Source organism: Globicephala melas, chromosome 5, assembly GCF_963455315.2.
Source record: "Globicephala melas chromosome 5, mGloMel1.2, whole genome shotgun sequence".
Lineage (NCBI taxonomy): Eukaryota > Metazoa > Chordata > Mammalia > Artiodactyla > Delphinidae > Globicephala > Globicephala melas.
In genome coordinates this window covers 75,006,644-75,021,076 of record NC_083318.1, presented here as the reverse complement: position 1 = coordinate 75,021,076, position 14,433 = coordinate 75,006,644, and the positions used below count along the sequence as shown (strand labels likewise).

Genomic DNA, 14,433 nt, shown 5'->3' with positions numbered 1-14,433 from the left:
CATTGCATGCCCCAGAGAAATTGTTTGAGAATGGAAAAGTCAATCATTATAGCAAACTTCATTGTCTTATTTTTTTTAAATTGCCATAGCCACCCCACTCTTCAGCAACCACCACCTTGATCCCTCAGTGCCGTCAACATCGAGGAAAGACCCCCCACCAGCAAAAATATTATGACTCATTGAAGGCTCAGATGATGGTTAGCAATTTTTGGAAATAAAGTATTTTTTAAATTAAGGTGTGTGCATTTTGTTAGACATAATGCTATTGTACACTTAATAGGCTACAATATAGTGTAAACATAAATTTTACATGCACTGGGAAACAAAAAAATTTGTGTGACTTGCTTTATTGAGATATTCACTTTATTGTGGTGGTCCGGAACTGAACCTTCAACGTCTCCAAGGTACTCTGTATACACTGCTGTAGAGCTTTAAGTACATTACTTTTAACACCTCCTCACAAGCATCTTGAGGGTGGGAGTCATTTCTTATTCTTATATATGGATGACACTGAGTACAAAACAGGCATGCAATAAAAATCTGGTGACTGACAAAGAGATAAACCGTAATATGGTAATCAAATTTTCCCAGCTAGTGTGTCTCACAACCAGGAATAGAAATACCCATGTTTCCCAACTCTTTTGCTAGGTGACACAATGCATTAAATTTAACACACAGAAAATCTCTTTTCTATACTTGGGACATTGTCCTCCACCTTCTTCAGCACATTCTAGGTTGTTGCAACATTCTGGTTTTCAACATGCATTACTCACATGTAACAATACATATCAGATTTTCAGAACTCGGAAGCATTCACTTTAAACAAAGCCATTAGTTTATAAGGCAAGGAAGCAAAATCATAAACAGTAGCATGTTACAACAAACAATTAAGGGTGCAGAAAGGATTATCGTTTACTGACTAGTATTTTCAGTACCATCTGCAAGTGTGGCCTGTATCACTGTCAACAGGATTATTTTTAAAAACTAGGAACTGTGTAGAAATAGATATTATTGAAATAATAGTGTAAGTAAAATGTGCATTAGTATTTCCTACATGATTTCTAGGTTTACTTTTTTCTTGATGCTTTTCACGTCAAGTAAAATGTTAAGAGAGTCTTCCCCAATTTCCCCCTTGCATGCTTAGTTAGATGGTCTTCCTTTATGCTCCCACAGTACCACTATCATAACATATTCCCACCCTCAGTCCATCAGTCTATTATATCTCCCTTCTCTAGACTGTGAGTGACTTGAGGGCAGAATCAGCCTCTCATCTATTCCAAGTAAATGTCTGGTATGCATCTCTAATCACTTGGCAAATGATTTCTAAATATATGAAGGAGAAAGTGAGTGACTGATAGAATGACAGGAAGAAAGGCAAGCAGACTGAGATTAAATGCTTTTTTGGCCTAAATAAACTTTTTGTTATGGGACATTAAAAAACTGCTATAAATATGGTTAACAGGTAGCTTAAATCAGTAAATTATAATCTATAAAGATTCTGCTGCTGTTAAGTTTAGTAAACTTTACAGAAAAAAGAAAAGAATCAAAGAAGCTGGAGCCAAAGTTGATGTACTCACAGGCACCGAAAGAAAGTAGGACCTGTTATAGAGTTGAAGGAGGGCCTGAGTAAACTAATCAGAAATAAAATATAGTAAATACAATTGTTTTAGAATACTACAAAGTGAAAACAAAATAAGAATCTAGTATTTCAGACAGCATTTCTTGATGAACAGAATTTCCCTCAATTTTTTTTTGCCCAATAACCTTATTAAAATAAAGGAGATGAAAAATATACGAAACCTAATTTATTAAAATGCCCAGATATTAAAATGCCTTCTATTCAAATCCCTCTAAGGTACTCTTAATAATATTATTAGCATTATTATCATTGCCACAACCTTAATTATAATATCCCTTTCCATATAAAAATGCAAAGGGTTTATATAAGATTAAATCAACTGGAATTTACAACTGACTTAGTCATTTTTCTCATATATGTAAGTACATGAAGCCAATGAAACACTTCAAACATGGAATCAAGTCCTAGTTCTCAGTATTCAAAATACTGAAAAATAAAACAAGCCAAACAGTAAACATGTTAACAGGTTTGGACTTATTTTTATAAATAAGAATGTCTAAACGGTATATGCAACATGTAAGCATAGTTATTTAGCTATTTAGTTTTAGCTAAAAGGAACTAGACTGTCTTCCTAAGGAGGCCACTGAGGCCCCAAATACATCTACGAGCAAATATGCGCATATTTGCTCGTAGATGTATTTACAAATATTAAAATTTAAAAATATTAAAAATATTAAAATCAAAGAAATGTGTGCAGGAATATACTGTGATCCCAATTAAACACACTAAAATTTTTTCTGGGAATTTAATTTTAAGCTAATATATATTAATTTTAAGTTTATATATATATAAACAGGTTATAGGAACATGCCAGTATTAATAATAAAATAAAATTACCTGTTGAACAAAAACATTGTTGAGGTGACTGGCTAGTCTCCGGGCAAAATGCTCTCGCAAATCACTGAAACGCTGCTGTTGCTGTTTGACTGCCAGAAGCATGTCATGGCCTGAAATCATAACATTTTTTGACTTATTTAATGTGTAAAAAGAGTTCCTCGATGTTTACTGAATACCTTTATAACAGTATCCATATTTCAGTTCTGAAGAACCCAAAGTTTTACTGGTTTATTCGTATGCTTTGTAAAAGAAAGGTAAAGGGAAAAAAATAGTATGGCACAGTGGTTCTCACAGTGTGGTCCTGCCTCAGCATCATCTGGGAACTGTTAGAAATATGGATTCCAAGGTCTCAGCCCAGACCTACTGATTCTGAAGGTGGCACCTGGCAATCTGTATTTTCGTAAGCCTTCTAGGTCACTGGTCCCCAACCTTTTTGGCACCAGGGACCAGTTTCGTGGAAGACAATTTCTCCACAGATGGTGGTGGCGGGGATAGTTCAGGCGGAATGCGAGCGATGGGGAGCGGCAGATGAAGCTTCGCTCACTCGTCCGCCGCTCACCTCCTGCTGCGCGGCCCAGTTCCTAACAAGCCGCGGACCAGTACCAGTCGCAGCCCCGGGGGTTTGGGACCCCTGCTCTAGGTGATTCTAATGCAAACTCAAGTTTTGGAACTGCTGGCATAGCAAAACCTTATGTCATCTACTTTGTGCCAGGTTCTATAGACAGTACTGAAGAAAAATCCTGGTGTTAACCAGTCATTGATGGTCAATCAGAAGGAACTGAAATGAAAAATTTCTCAGTGCTAATATGAATTATGTTTGATAATAAGTGAAACTTGTTTTAATAGCTAAGAATGTAACCCTAAACCACTTGCCCCATGCACTTCTTGTCAAAAGCTTTATACTAAGTCACAGGCTTAGTCTCAGGTTCTTGGGCAGATTTTGTTGTCATACCTGGTCGAAGAGCCACATTCATGCACTGCAGAAGGGCATCTGCGGCGTTGGTACAGGCCTCGATGCCCCTGGAGGAAGCAAGATCTCCTTCCTGAAGGGCCTTTATATGACCTTTGGCCAAGTCCATGTGGTTCTGGAATATATATAAATATACCGTTTGTACATGTACTCTTCAGGAAATTTACAGGTAAGATGCTACTCAATTCTGTTACTAGCTCTTTGGAATTTCAGTATTTTTAAATCTTGCTCTCCTAAGGAAATTAGAAAATGTTTACAAATGGGCTTTACGTATTATCATTAGATTTTTTTTATTGTTGTTGGTAACTTATAATCATGCTTACCACAAGGAACTCTATCTCTGATAGGAGTTTTACATTATTAGTGTTACTAAGATGAATCAGGTGGTTGCTCTCAGAGATCTGATCCATTTGTTCTTTTACACTTTGGAGCATTTCCTCATAACTGCTCAGTTTCAATTCAATCTGATCCACCTCCTTTAGAGCCTCGTCCAGCAAGTTCATTAGGATGTTTACTTGCTTTTCGGAGGCCATGATTGACTGGATGTTGGCCTACAAAGTTAAAAAGATAAGTAAGACTTTGTATTCTTCAAATGTGTAAAAGAGGTATAAAAATGAAATATTGATAAATCTCTTTGACAGCAGAGTAACAAAGGTTGACATACACATTTAAACATCTAATTTATCATTCTGTGTTTACATTCCACTTTTTTACACAGTATTTCAGGAAAGTACACTTTCCCTTATATCAAGGTTAGGGACCATACCTCAGTATTGCATATTTCTGCAGACTGAACAAGTAGGGCTCTGCCCCACGATGTATCATCAGTAATGGTATATTCTCATTTCTATAAATTAAGTGGCATTACACTATGTCATCTCTGATACTTCTTCCAACTCTATTAGCTATAAAAATTTTCTATACTCTGTAATATTTACATAAAACCCTAAACAAAAGCAGAATCATCTATGTTAATACCTTAGTCAAGAGGGTAGCAGTAGTATGCCAGCCTTTGAAGAATTCATGGAACTAATTTATAACTGTTGTATGATTTCTACAAACAGGATGTGGAAGAGCCTGTTGCCATAAGATAGCTCCTTCTATGGTATTCTTTCTTTTCTCTTTCACTTGCGACTACTTTTTTTTCGAGGCAAAGCAGTAACAAACCACCATCCCTTTATTAATGTTTTCTAAATGATTCTGACTATTGATTCTGAATTGCCTGAAATATGGAAGCTTTCAAATCCAAAATTAAACTGCAAAGTAATATGATGACTTGCAACACAGATGCAATATTAACTAGAAAAGATAATACAAATCACTAAGCCACATTAAGAAGGCAGATAACACAATACGAGGAAAAAATCTGGACAAGGAATTAAGAGTATCATTCTACAGTTGATGCTATAATTTCACATGTGTTATTTTATACACTATTCATAATAACTCAATTGTAGGTGCAGCCCAACTGTAAAGGCAGCAGGGCTCAGACCCACTGACATCAAGCAGCAGAGATGGGCTTGAACTGACCCAGGACAATTTCTACTTTAACATCTTGAAGTCTCTTCTAGGCTTTACTTCCAGAGGGTTTTATTGATTTGTAAGCTTGGACTGTTTGTGTAATCTCTGGGCCTGAGTTCAATCACATAACTTCTGTACCTTTCATGTACCTTAACATTCTTTAAGTCTTTAAATATTTTTTATTCTCTGAGGATTTTTCTTAAATGCATACCTTGTCTAAACAAAATAAAAAAAACCCAAATGTTCCCATTTTAGGCTTTTCTCACAACAGAGGTGCTACCTGCAGCTTTTTACTTTCTAAAAAAAAGTAGATAAATAAAGATGTGCATTTAGATACAAACTTAGAAATTTGCATACAAATGAATTGAGTCTATTCCAAAACATTTCAGCAGGGGAGTCAAACATCCTTTTCCCCTGGCTCTCTGTTTTCACCACACTATCTTGCTCTCTTTGGGTACATGATTCACTTCTTTCAGCCCAATTTCTCTTTCTAAACTGTACCATTTTTTTTTTCCTTCAAACCACAAAAACGCTATTCTTTTGCATTGAACTATTCTGAGGTGTTTCAGAGGCTGGGGGAATCAACCCTCAAGTCGGTTTCAGGCTGGCTACTTTTTACTTCCATCACTTCAAATCAAGAAGCTCCCCAAATCCAGAACCTCAGCCAACTGCCTTCATTGGCCTATTAGGAATGGTTGTCTTTTGAACAAGAACAGTGAAAGACTGATGGCAGCTGGTAATGCACTTATAGAGAAAGACAGCAATAATCACACTACCCAGGCTTAAGTGCTCAGGCAGTAAAATATGAACATCACCAGTCTCCTCAATTCACTACACACACATCACTAATCATAGATTACAAGAAAGGCTTACCCCGTCTAGCACCTGCAGCTCTCTGGACAACCTTTCTGCAAAGGCCTCGGCATTTGAAATTGCATACTCACAGCCTTCCATCATTATCTCAATATCCTGCTCTTCTCTTGCATTTAACTCTTGGTATTCATCCACTGCTTCTTCATCGCCTCCTGTCACACTCTGATTTTCTCCACTTGGAACAGATTCTTAAAGAGGGTAAAAATTAAAAATAAAGTAGTAAAAAAAAGTAGGATGGACAATAGCACTGTACTTATAGGTAAGGTCAGTTATAAGCACAGGTCACATTTAGTGGCTGAAAAATAGGAAAAAATGATTCAAAATATATGAAAAAACCCCTTATTATTATGAAGAACTGCATGTGTTAACACAATTATTATAACAAAAGCATGCAGTCTAATTCACTGACTTGTGTTAAAATAGGCTTTAGTCACAGTTTCCCAAAACATAAACTGTAAAACAAATACAAAACCAGAAACAAAGCATGTGTGCAAGACTAACCTTTCCCCCTACCTGAAGTGACTGTCGCTCTAACAAAACAATGATTATGAGTTCAGGACACATGAAAAATAATTCGCTTCCCTTTTTTTCCCAGGTAACATTTTCTTCTGTTATCTTTGTTCTTTTTGTCTTTGTTATGTTTTTTTTCTCCAAATAACTTTCAATTGAAATTTTAAAAATGCATCTACAATTCACATTTTGGGCACTGAAAATATTAACTTAATTTTCCATTTCTTTCTTTAAAACTTTTTCACATGTGTTAATAAAATTTCTAAAGATCAGCTAATAGAAACTTTCTCAGTAACTGTATACTGTAGTAAGAAGAGCAACAACTACACGGCTGAGTGAAATTACAAAAATTTAAACTGTTTTCCTGCTTCAAAACAAAAGACCATGAGGTCAAATCTGAGATGCTTTCTGGGTAAATGTCTCAGTTCAGTTTTTTGAGAGAAGACACTCAGCAAGTGGGATTTATATAAATCTTGAGGTTAAGAGAGGTAAAATGAAAAAAATAATTTTTACCCCTAAATAAACCTCGAAACAAAGTCATTGATTTTCATCAACTCATGTGACATGTTAAAATCACAAACACTGGATGTTTGAAATATTCATTATTTTGTATGAAAATGAATATTTGCATTCAGTGTGACATATGTTCATTTGTCCTAGAACAAAAAACACCTAATTCAAAGTAACAAACGGTTTACTCTTAAGAATGGCAATTAGGCCGATTTAGATAATGTCCCAGAAAAAAAAGGAGGGGGTAAAACTTTTGGTACAGGCAATTACAGATTACAGTATATAAATATAAGTTCCTTACAGTAGCATCACCGAGCTCCTAATCCTTTGAAACAGTCACTGTGGAAATGTTAAACTGTCATGTGTGACAGCTTCTTAGCCACTAGGGGGCAGGGAATGCCTAAACCATTCTGTACAGCTCCTTGCACAAGTAAATATTTAAAAATAAACAAATATTTTAAATGATCATAACTGCTTCAGAAGTATTTTCTCTTCCATAAAACAGCCCTTTGGAAGTCAATAATGAATACTATCATCGATTTTTATTACCATATGGATTTTGTAGTAATATACTTTTCCCTGCACACAATTTCATAAAGTATGCAACCAACAGTACATAACAACGTCAAGTAATAAAAATCTATGGAATAGAATAAGAAGAAAAGGTGTTACGCACCTTCTGTAACTTTAGGCAGTTCTGGAGAGTAAAAAGGTATGAAAAAAGCAGAGGAAAGTAAGCAAAGAATATTAGCTGGCTAGAAACGTACACAGGTTTAAATTTTAAAAATACTACCCATATTTCATTCGAACTTCATGCTATATTAAAGCTTAAAAGACAATGTCAAATACAACTACAAACTGGAAATATCCACAAGAAGCTAAATTTCCAGTGTTCATTTTTTTAATTCATTTTCTGACAGTGACTAAAAATACATTTATCTTTCTATTTTCTCTTAGTCGTTTATGAAACAGTACTGCCGAGTCCTTGGAGGAGAAAACTGGGAAACAGATCACTTCCTGGGGATTGCTTATAGGTCAGTTGTGACTCATGCGTTTAGTCTAGTTATTTTCACTCAAGGCCCAAACCTTTACCCAGACACTCCCTCACAATGGATTAGTCATAAAACATTGTTAGAAAGGACAAGATGGAAGCAATTTAAAAAAACACACACAATTATCAGTTCAAGCTGGCTTTTAAGGATTCAAGTCAAAGATCTAAAAAAAAAAAATCTGGCTGCAAGAATGAAAAAGAAAAGCCCAAACAAAAACTTCACTCTACTTCAACTGCTAACAAGGTCCTGTTTTAAGAACCTTATTCTACTAAGAAGTCCCAATTATTAGCACGAACATTCAATTGTCACCAATAAAAACTACTAAAGCTGCTACTGCTAACATTCCTACTTACTTGAATGATTACTTAGCTCTTAAAAGGAGATGTTGATAATTTCTCATTTGTTTTCTAACATAACCCAAAGCTTAGAGACTTTTTTTTAAAAAATGGGAGTTAGTGGTCATGATTTTAAAGTCCAGTAAAACATTAAACAAGTTTATGGACATTAATAAAGCTACTATATGAACTCCATTAAACCAAAGCAACAGTTACTAACTTATAGAAAGTGATTTTCAAAATGAGCTCCTTAAGGATCTCACTATTCTTAAAATTGATCTCAATTAGGTAATATTTATAAAAATAAAAATGTCTACACCTTCATTTAAGGCCCTGAAAAATTAAATGTCTTGTCTTTTTTTAAAGCTAGTCACCTCATTCTCAAAAAACAGCAATACTCTTCTCATTGATTTTGGTAATATTCCTTAATGAGGTAAATACAGGTAGGTATGTACTTGCCCATATTGTTGACTGAATGAAATATATTGGTTTAAAATACATCTCAGGCAATAAGTAACATCTGGAAACACATCATATTCAAAAACAGAACAGAAAGCTTATGAATCATTCACTGATCAGAATGTTCAACCCTGAAATGGTTAAAAAAAAAAAAAAAGAAAGCTACTCAGAACAAATTAAGCCACTATTCAAAGCATGGAAAATTACCATAAATTTCTTAAAGGTTATTCCCTCAACACACTCAACCAAGACACTGGAGGCTAATGTTGGCGAGATGGCAACCCTGAGGGCTCCGACACAAGGCCAGCCCCACTGTAGGGAGAAGCATGTGGCCTGAGAGATGTGACTTGCCTCTGCCAGTTCCAAGCATCAAGCCTGAAACCAGTAATGGCCTTACTAATTAATAAGTGATGGACAAGAATACTACATTTAGGGAGAGAAAGATAGATGACCAAACAGCAAAGGAATTAAGTAAAACAAAATGGAGAAGGGACAGAGGCAAGTGACTAAGTCAAGGAATAGTCTGAAGCATCTGAAACTGCCATTTTTATAGGTCAAACTGGTTGAATATTGGCAATTTCAGATGTTTCACTTGACAGAACAGAAGCTTCTATTTTGAAATGCTAATATACAACTTAGGACAAATCTAAATTTTCTTTCTAATATATAATTTAGAACAAATCTACTTTTTTTTTCCTCAATAAAGGGGCAAGAACTCTGTCCACCTGCTGTTACTTCAATTGCTTTCTTTGAGATAAAGAATACAACACAAATTGCATCCCCAAGGCACACAGAACCCATCTTCTCACAATGTGTATGTCTTCATAAAAGATATTTTAAAAGAAAAAAGCCTCATTGTATGTTTTCAACAATTAACAGTAGAGTTTTTGTCTTATAACACAAAATAATCCCTAGTAATATTCCTGAAGACATACTGATCTAAAATACCCTAATTAAGCTCACGTCTTAAGACTTTATCCTGATAATAGAATAATAATTGTTAATATATAATTGAGTTCTTACTATATATCTGGCATTGTTCTCATCATGTTCATATATTAATTTAATCCTTAAAACAATCCTATGGAGTCGATACTATTATTATCTGTTTCTGACATACGAGAAACTGAAACATAGAGTAACCCAAGGTCACACAGCCATAGTAAGTGACAAAGCCAGTATTTGAACCCAGGCAGTCTGACTCCAGAGTTGTTTCTTAAACACTACACCTACACTCTACACAAAAATACAGCTACAAGGATATTCATCTCAGAGCTGTTTAAGATAAGCAAAGATTGGAAAAATTTTTTAAAGTGATTAGTTAAAAAATTATAGTATATCCAATACAATGGAAAACTATGGTGCCATTAAAAATAATGTCGGGGTAAGTGTTTAATAACATGGAAAATGTTCATGAAACATTATATGAAAAGGCATGTTAGGTAGCAACATAAATTTCTTTATTTAAAAAAAAGCATTTCAGTATGCATAGAAATGCATAGTTATCTCCGAGGATTAAGTTTATAAGTGATTTTCATTTAATTTAATGAATCAGTTTTCTATAATGAACAAGCATCACTTCTGCAATAAGAAAAATTATCTTAAAATTCCTTTACAAAAAAGATAATTCAGAGTTTTAAATACTTTGAGTAATGCCAAATTATATATTCACTTACAGATATACCTGATTTTACATATACATTTTTATTTAACTTTACCTTCCAAAAGCTGTGAGCTAACATTGACAAAATCAATTTTCTTCCGGAGATATCGCTGGTTCAGTTTCCAAATGCATGAAATAAATGCATTCTTTTCAGCAGTGCTGCTGGCAACCCATTTATATATTTTTTCAAAATGTAAATCAAATTCAGGATTTTCCTGAAATAAAAATATGCAAAAGATATTGTTTTTGATCATATCCTCTTTTCATTATTGTAAAATATATATTTCAATAAAACAAAAAGAAGTTGAAGCTGTTGTTGGAAAAAAAAATCACCATTACAAATCTACTAAAAGGGGGACTTCCCTGGTGGCACAGTGGTCAAGAAACCGCCTGCCAGTGCAGGGGACACAGGTTCAAGCCCTGGTCCGGGAAGATCCCACATGCCGCAGAACAACTAAGTCCATGCACCACAGCTACTAAGCCTGCGCTCTAGAGCCCGCGAGCCACAACTACTGAGCCCATGTGCCACAACTACTGAAGGCCTCATGCCTAGAGCCCGTGCTCCACAACAAGAGAAGCCACTGCAATGAGAAGCCCATGCACTGCAATGAAGAGTAGCCCCCACTCGCTGCAACTAGAGAAAGCGCGCGCATAGCAACGAAGACCCAATGCAGCAAAAAAAAAAAAAAAAAAAAATCGACTAAAAGGTTTTTTCCCTCACTGAAACTGGTAATGTCAGCACAAGCAAAACTAAGTTATGTCTATATAATGTCATACCTAAATATCTACACAAAGAGATAGTCTCCAATAACTATAAATAAATCAAAATGAAATTCTACTCAAAATAGATGAGATGGAGAATAGATTAGTGGTTGTCAGGAGTCAGGGATTGTTGAGGGGAGGAATGGTGTGTGCTATAAAGAGGTAGCTGAGGGAGCTTTTTAAGGTGTTGTAATACTTCTGTATCTTGATTGTAGCAGTGGTTACATGGACCCACACATAATAAAATGGCAAAGAACTGCGCGCGCACGTGCACACACACACGCACGCGCACACACACACACACAATCGACTAAGTGACTTGCAGAGAATGGTTCGGAGAATTCAATTTATAGCACAAATTTTGTGTACCTCTCAAAAGAAGCTGGATTAAAAACAACATAGTATTCTGGTAATTTCCTTTCTATGCCCCTTAGGTCTATGAGCGAAAGTATAGGATGTCTGATGGCCTGTGTCTCAGCTTCCTAGTTTATAAGATGGCAATGGTTTCTGGTTTTGATGTGGATCTAATTTTTCTTTTTAAATTGCCTATGGGGTTTTACAGTTATACTTTTTCTTTGATAATGTGCTATTATTCACAGCTGTGAATCTTCTCATTATAACATGTGAGAAAAAATACAATCTATACCCTAGTGTGATTTCCAAGAACAAATGAGGTGAAAAGCAGGGACTGCTCCTGTTTACAATTCTGAAAATACAGAACAATTAAAGGTGTCTCAAAAGTAAAAAATACAAGCCTTTTAAGGTCATTTCAAATGAAAAAGAAGTTCAACTGGTGTGAGAGAACTGCACTATGCTTTCTACATGTCTCTTAAGCCACATTACAGAAATATTTTCATGCCTTGATATTCTCCCTTGAATTTAGAACTACTTGACTACTGTATAAAATATGAAAACATATGGATGTATACTTTCCTTCACATCCAAGGAATTAAAAATAGGCTCAAATGTTTTTAATGTTCTATAGAAGGCTAAACATGTATTCAATTAATTTAAAGTGTTATTTAGGGGGAATAAAATGTAATAAAGACCATAAGTAGGCAAGGAAAGTGATATGACTTTCACTGTGAAGATCTGGGATAATTTAGGGATCAAGACTTACCTATGGTACAATCATATTACAGTAGCATGGATGTACTAATGAATTTATAGCTCAATAAGCAGAATTAAAGTGACAAAAGATTAAAAACTTTCACTTACAACGAAAAGGTAATTGCATTATAAGTTGGTGCAGCCACTATGGAAAACAGTATGGAGGTTCCTCAAAGAATTAAAAATAGAGTTGCCATATGATCCAGCAATCCCATTCCTGGGCATATACCTGGACAAAACTATAATTTGAAAAGATAAATGCACCCCAATGTTCACTGCAGCACTATTTACCACAGCCACGACAGAAAAACAACCTATATGTCCATCGACAAATGAATGGATAAAGATTATGTGGTACATATATACAATGAAATACTACTTAGCCATAAAAAAGAATGAAATAATGCCATTTGCAGCAACATGGATGCTACTAGAGAGTATCATACTAACTGAAGTTAGTCAGACGGAGGACAAATACATATGATATCACTTATATGTGGAATCTAAAATGTGACACAAATGAACTTATCTGTGAAACAGAAACAGACTCACTTACATAGAGACCAGACTTGTGATGGCCAAGGGGGAGGAGAGGTGAGGAAGGGATGTACTGGGAGTTTGGGATTAGCAGATCCAAACTATTATACATAGAAGAGATAAACAAGGTCCTACCGTATAGCACAGGGAACTATATTCAATATTCTGAGATAAACCATAATAGAAAAGAATATTAAAAAGAATGTATATATATATATATATGTATAACTGAATCACTTTTTTGTACAGTAGAAATTAACACAACATTGTAAATCAACTATACTTAATAAATTTTTTTTAAAAAAAGGTAATTGTGGACAAGGATGTCCACTCTCACCACTATTCAACATAGTTTTGGAAGTCCTAGCCACAGCAATCAGAGAACAAAAAGAAATAAGAGGAATACAAATTGGAAAAGAAGAAGTAAAACTGTCACTGTTTGCAGATGACATGATACTATACATAGAGAATCCTAAACATGCCCCCAGAAAACTACTAGAGCTAATCAATGAATTTGGTAAAGTTGCAGGATACAAAATCAATGCACAGAAATCTCTTGCATTCCTATACACTAACAATGAAAGATCAGAAAGAGAATGTAAGGAAACAATCCCATTCACCATTGCAACAAAAAGAATAAAATACCTAGGAAAAAACCTACCGAGGGAGACAAAAGACCTCTATGCAGAAAACTGTAAGACACTGATGAAAGAAATTAAAGATGATACCAACAGATGGAGAGATACCATGTTCTTGGATTGGAAGGATCAATATTGTGAAAATGACTATACTACCGAAAGAAAACTACAGATTCAATGCAATCCCTATCAAATTACCAATGGCATTTTTTACAGAACTAGAACAAAAAATCTTAACGTTTGTATAGAGACACAAAAGACACCAAATAGGCAAAGCAGTCTTGAGGGAAAAACACAAACTGGAGGAATCAGACTCCCTGACTTCAGACTATACTACAAAGCTACAGTAATCAAGACAATATGGTACTGGCACAAAAACAGAAATATTGATCAATGGAACAGGATAGAAAGCCCAGAGATAAACCCACGCACCTATGATCAACTAATCTATGACAAACGAGGCAAGGATATACAATGGAGAAGACAGTCTCTTCAGTAAGTGGTGCCAGGAAAACTGGACAGCTACATGTAAAAGAATGAAATTAGAACACTCCCTAACACCATACACAAAAATAAACTCAAAATAGATTAGAGACCTAAATGTAAGACTGGACACTGTAAGACTCTTAGAGGAAAACATAGGAAGAACACTCTTTGACATAAATCACAGCAAGATCTTTTCTGATCCACCTCCTAGAGTAATGGTAATAAAAACAAAAATAAACAAGTGGGACCTAATGAAACTTCAAAGCTTTTGCACAGCAAAGGAAACCATAAAAAAGACAAAAAACAACCCTCAAAATGGGAGAAAATATTTGCAAACAAATCAATGGACAAAGGATTAATCTCCAAAATATATAAACAGCTCATGTAGCTCAATATTAAAAGAACAAACAACCCAATTCAAAAATGGGCAGAAGACCTAAATAGACGTTTCTCTAAAGACATACAGATGGCCAAAAAGCACATGAAAAGCTGCTCAACATCACTAATTATTAGAGAAATGCAAATCAAAAC

The 14,433-nt window shown here is 35.0% G+C and overlaps 1 protein-coding gene across 8 annotated transcripts in view; it reads right to left on the bottom strand.

The window, feature by feature from the left end:
* The window catches only part of EXOC1 (exocyst complex component 1), a 60,248-nt gene that overhangs the window by 35,336 nt on the left and 10,479 nt on the right, over window positions 1–14,433 (bottom strand). For 3 of the 8 annotated variants that reach the window (XM_060299379.1, XM_060299382.1, XM_060299380.2), the window contains 7 exons: window positions 10,425–10,584; window positions 7,537–7,557; window positions 5,841–6,028; window positions 3,770–3,997; window positions 3,429–3,561; window positions 2,477–2,586; window positions 1,578–1,631 (listed from right to left, as the gene is read on the bottom strand). In XM_060299379.1, coding sequence (XP_060155362.1) covers window positions 1,578–1,631; window positions 2,477–2,586; window positions 3,429–3,561; window positions 3,770–3,997; window positions 5,841–6,028; window positions 7,537–7,557; window positions 10,425–10,584 — 894 coding nt within the window. The remainder of the gene's footprint in view (window positions 1–1,577; window positions 1,632–2,476; window positions 2,587–3,428; window positions 3,562–3,769; window positions 3,998–5,840; window positions 6,029–7,536; window positions 7,558–10,424; window positions 10,585–14,433) is intronic. The other 5 variants (XM_060299383.1, XM_060299385.1, XM_030880600.2 and 2 more) reach the window with 3 other exon arrangements.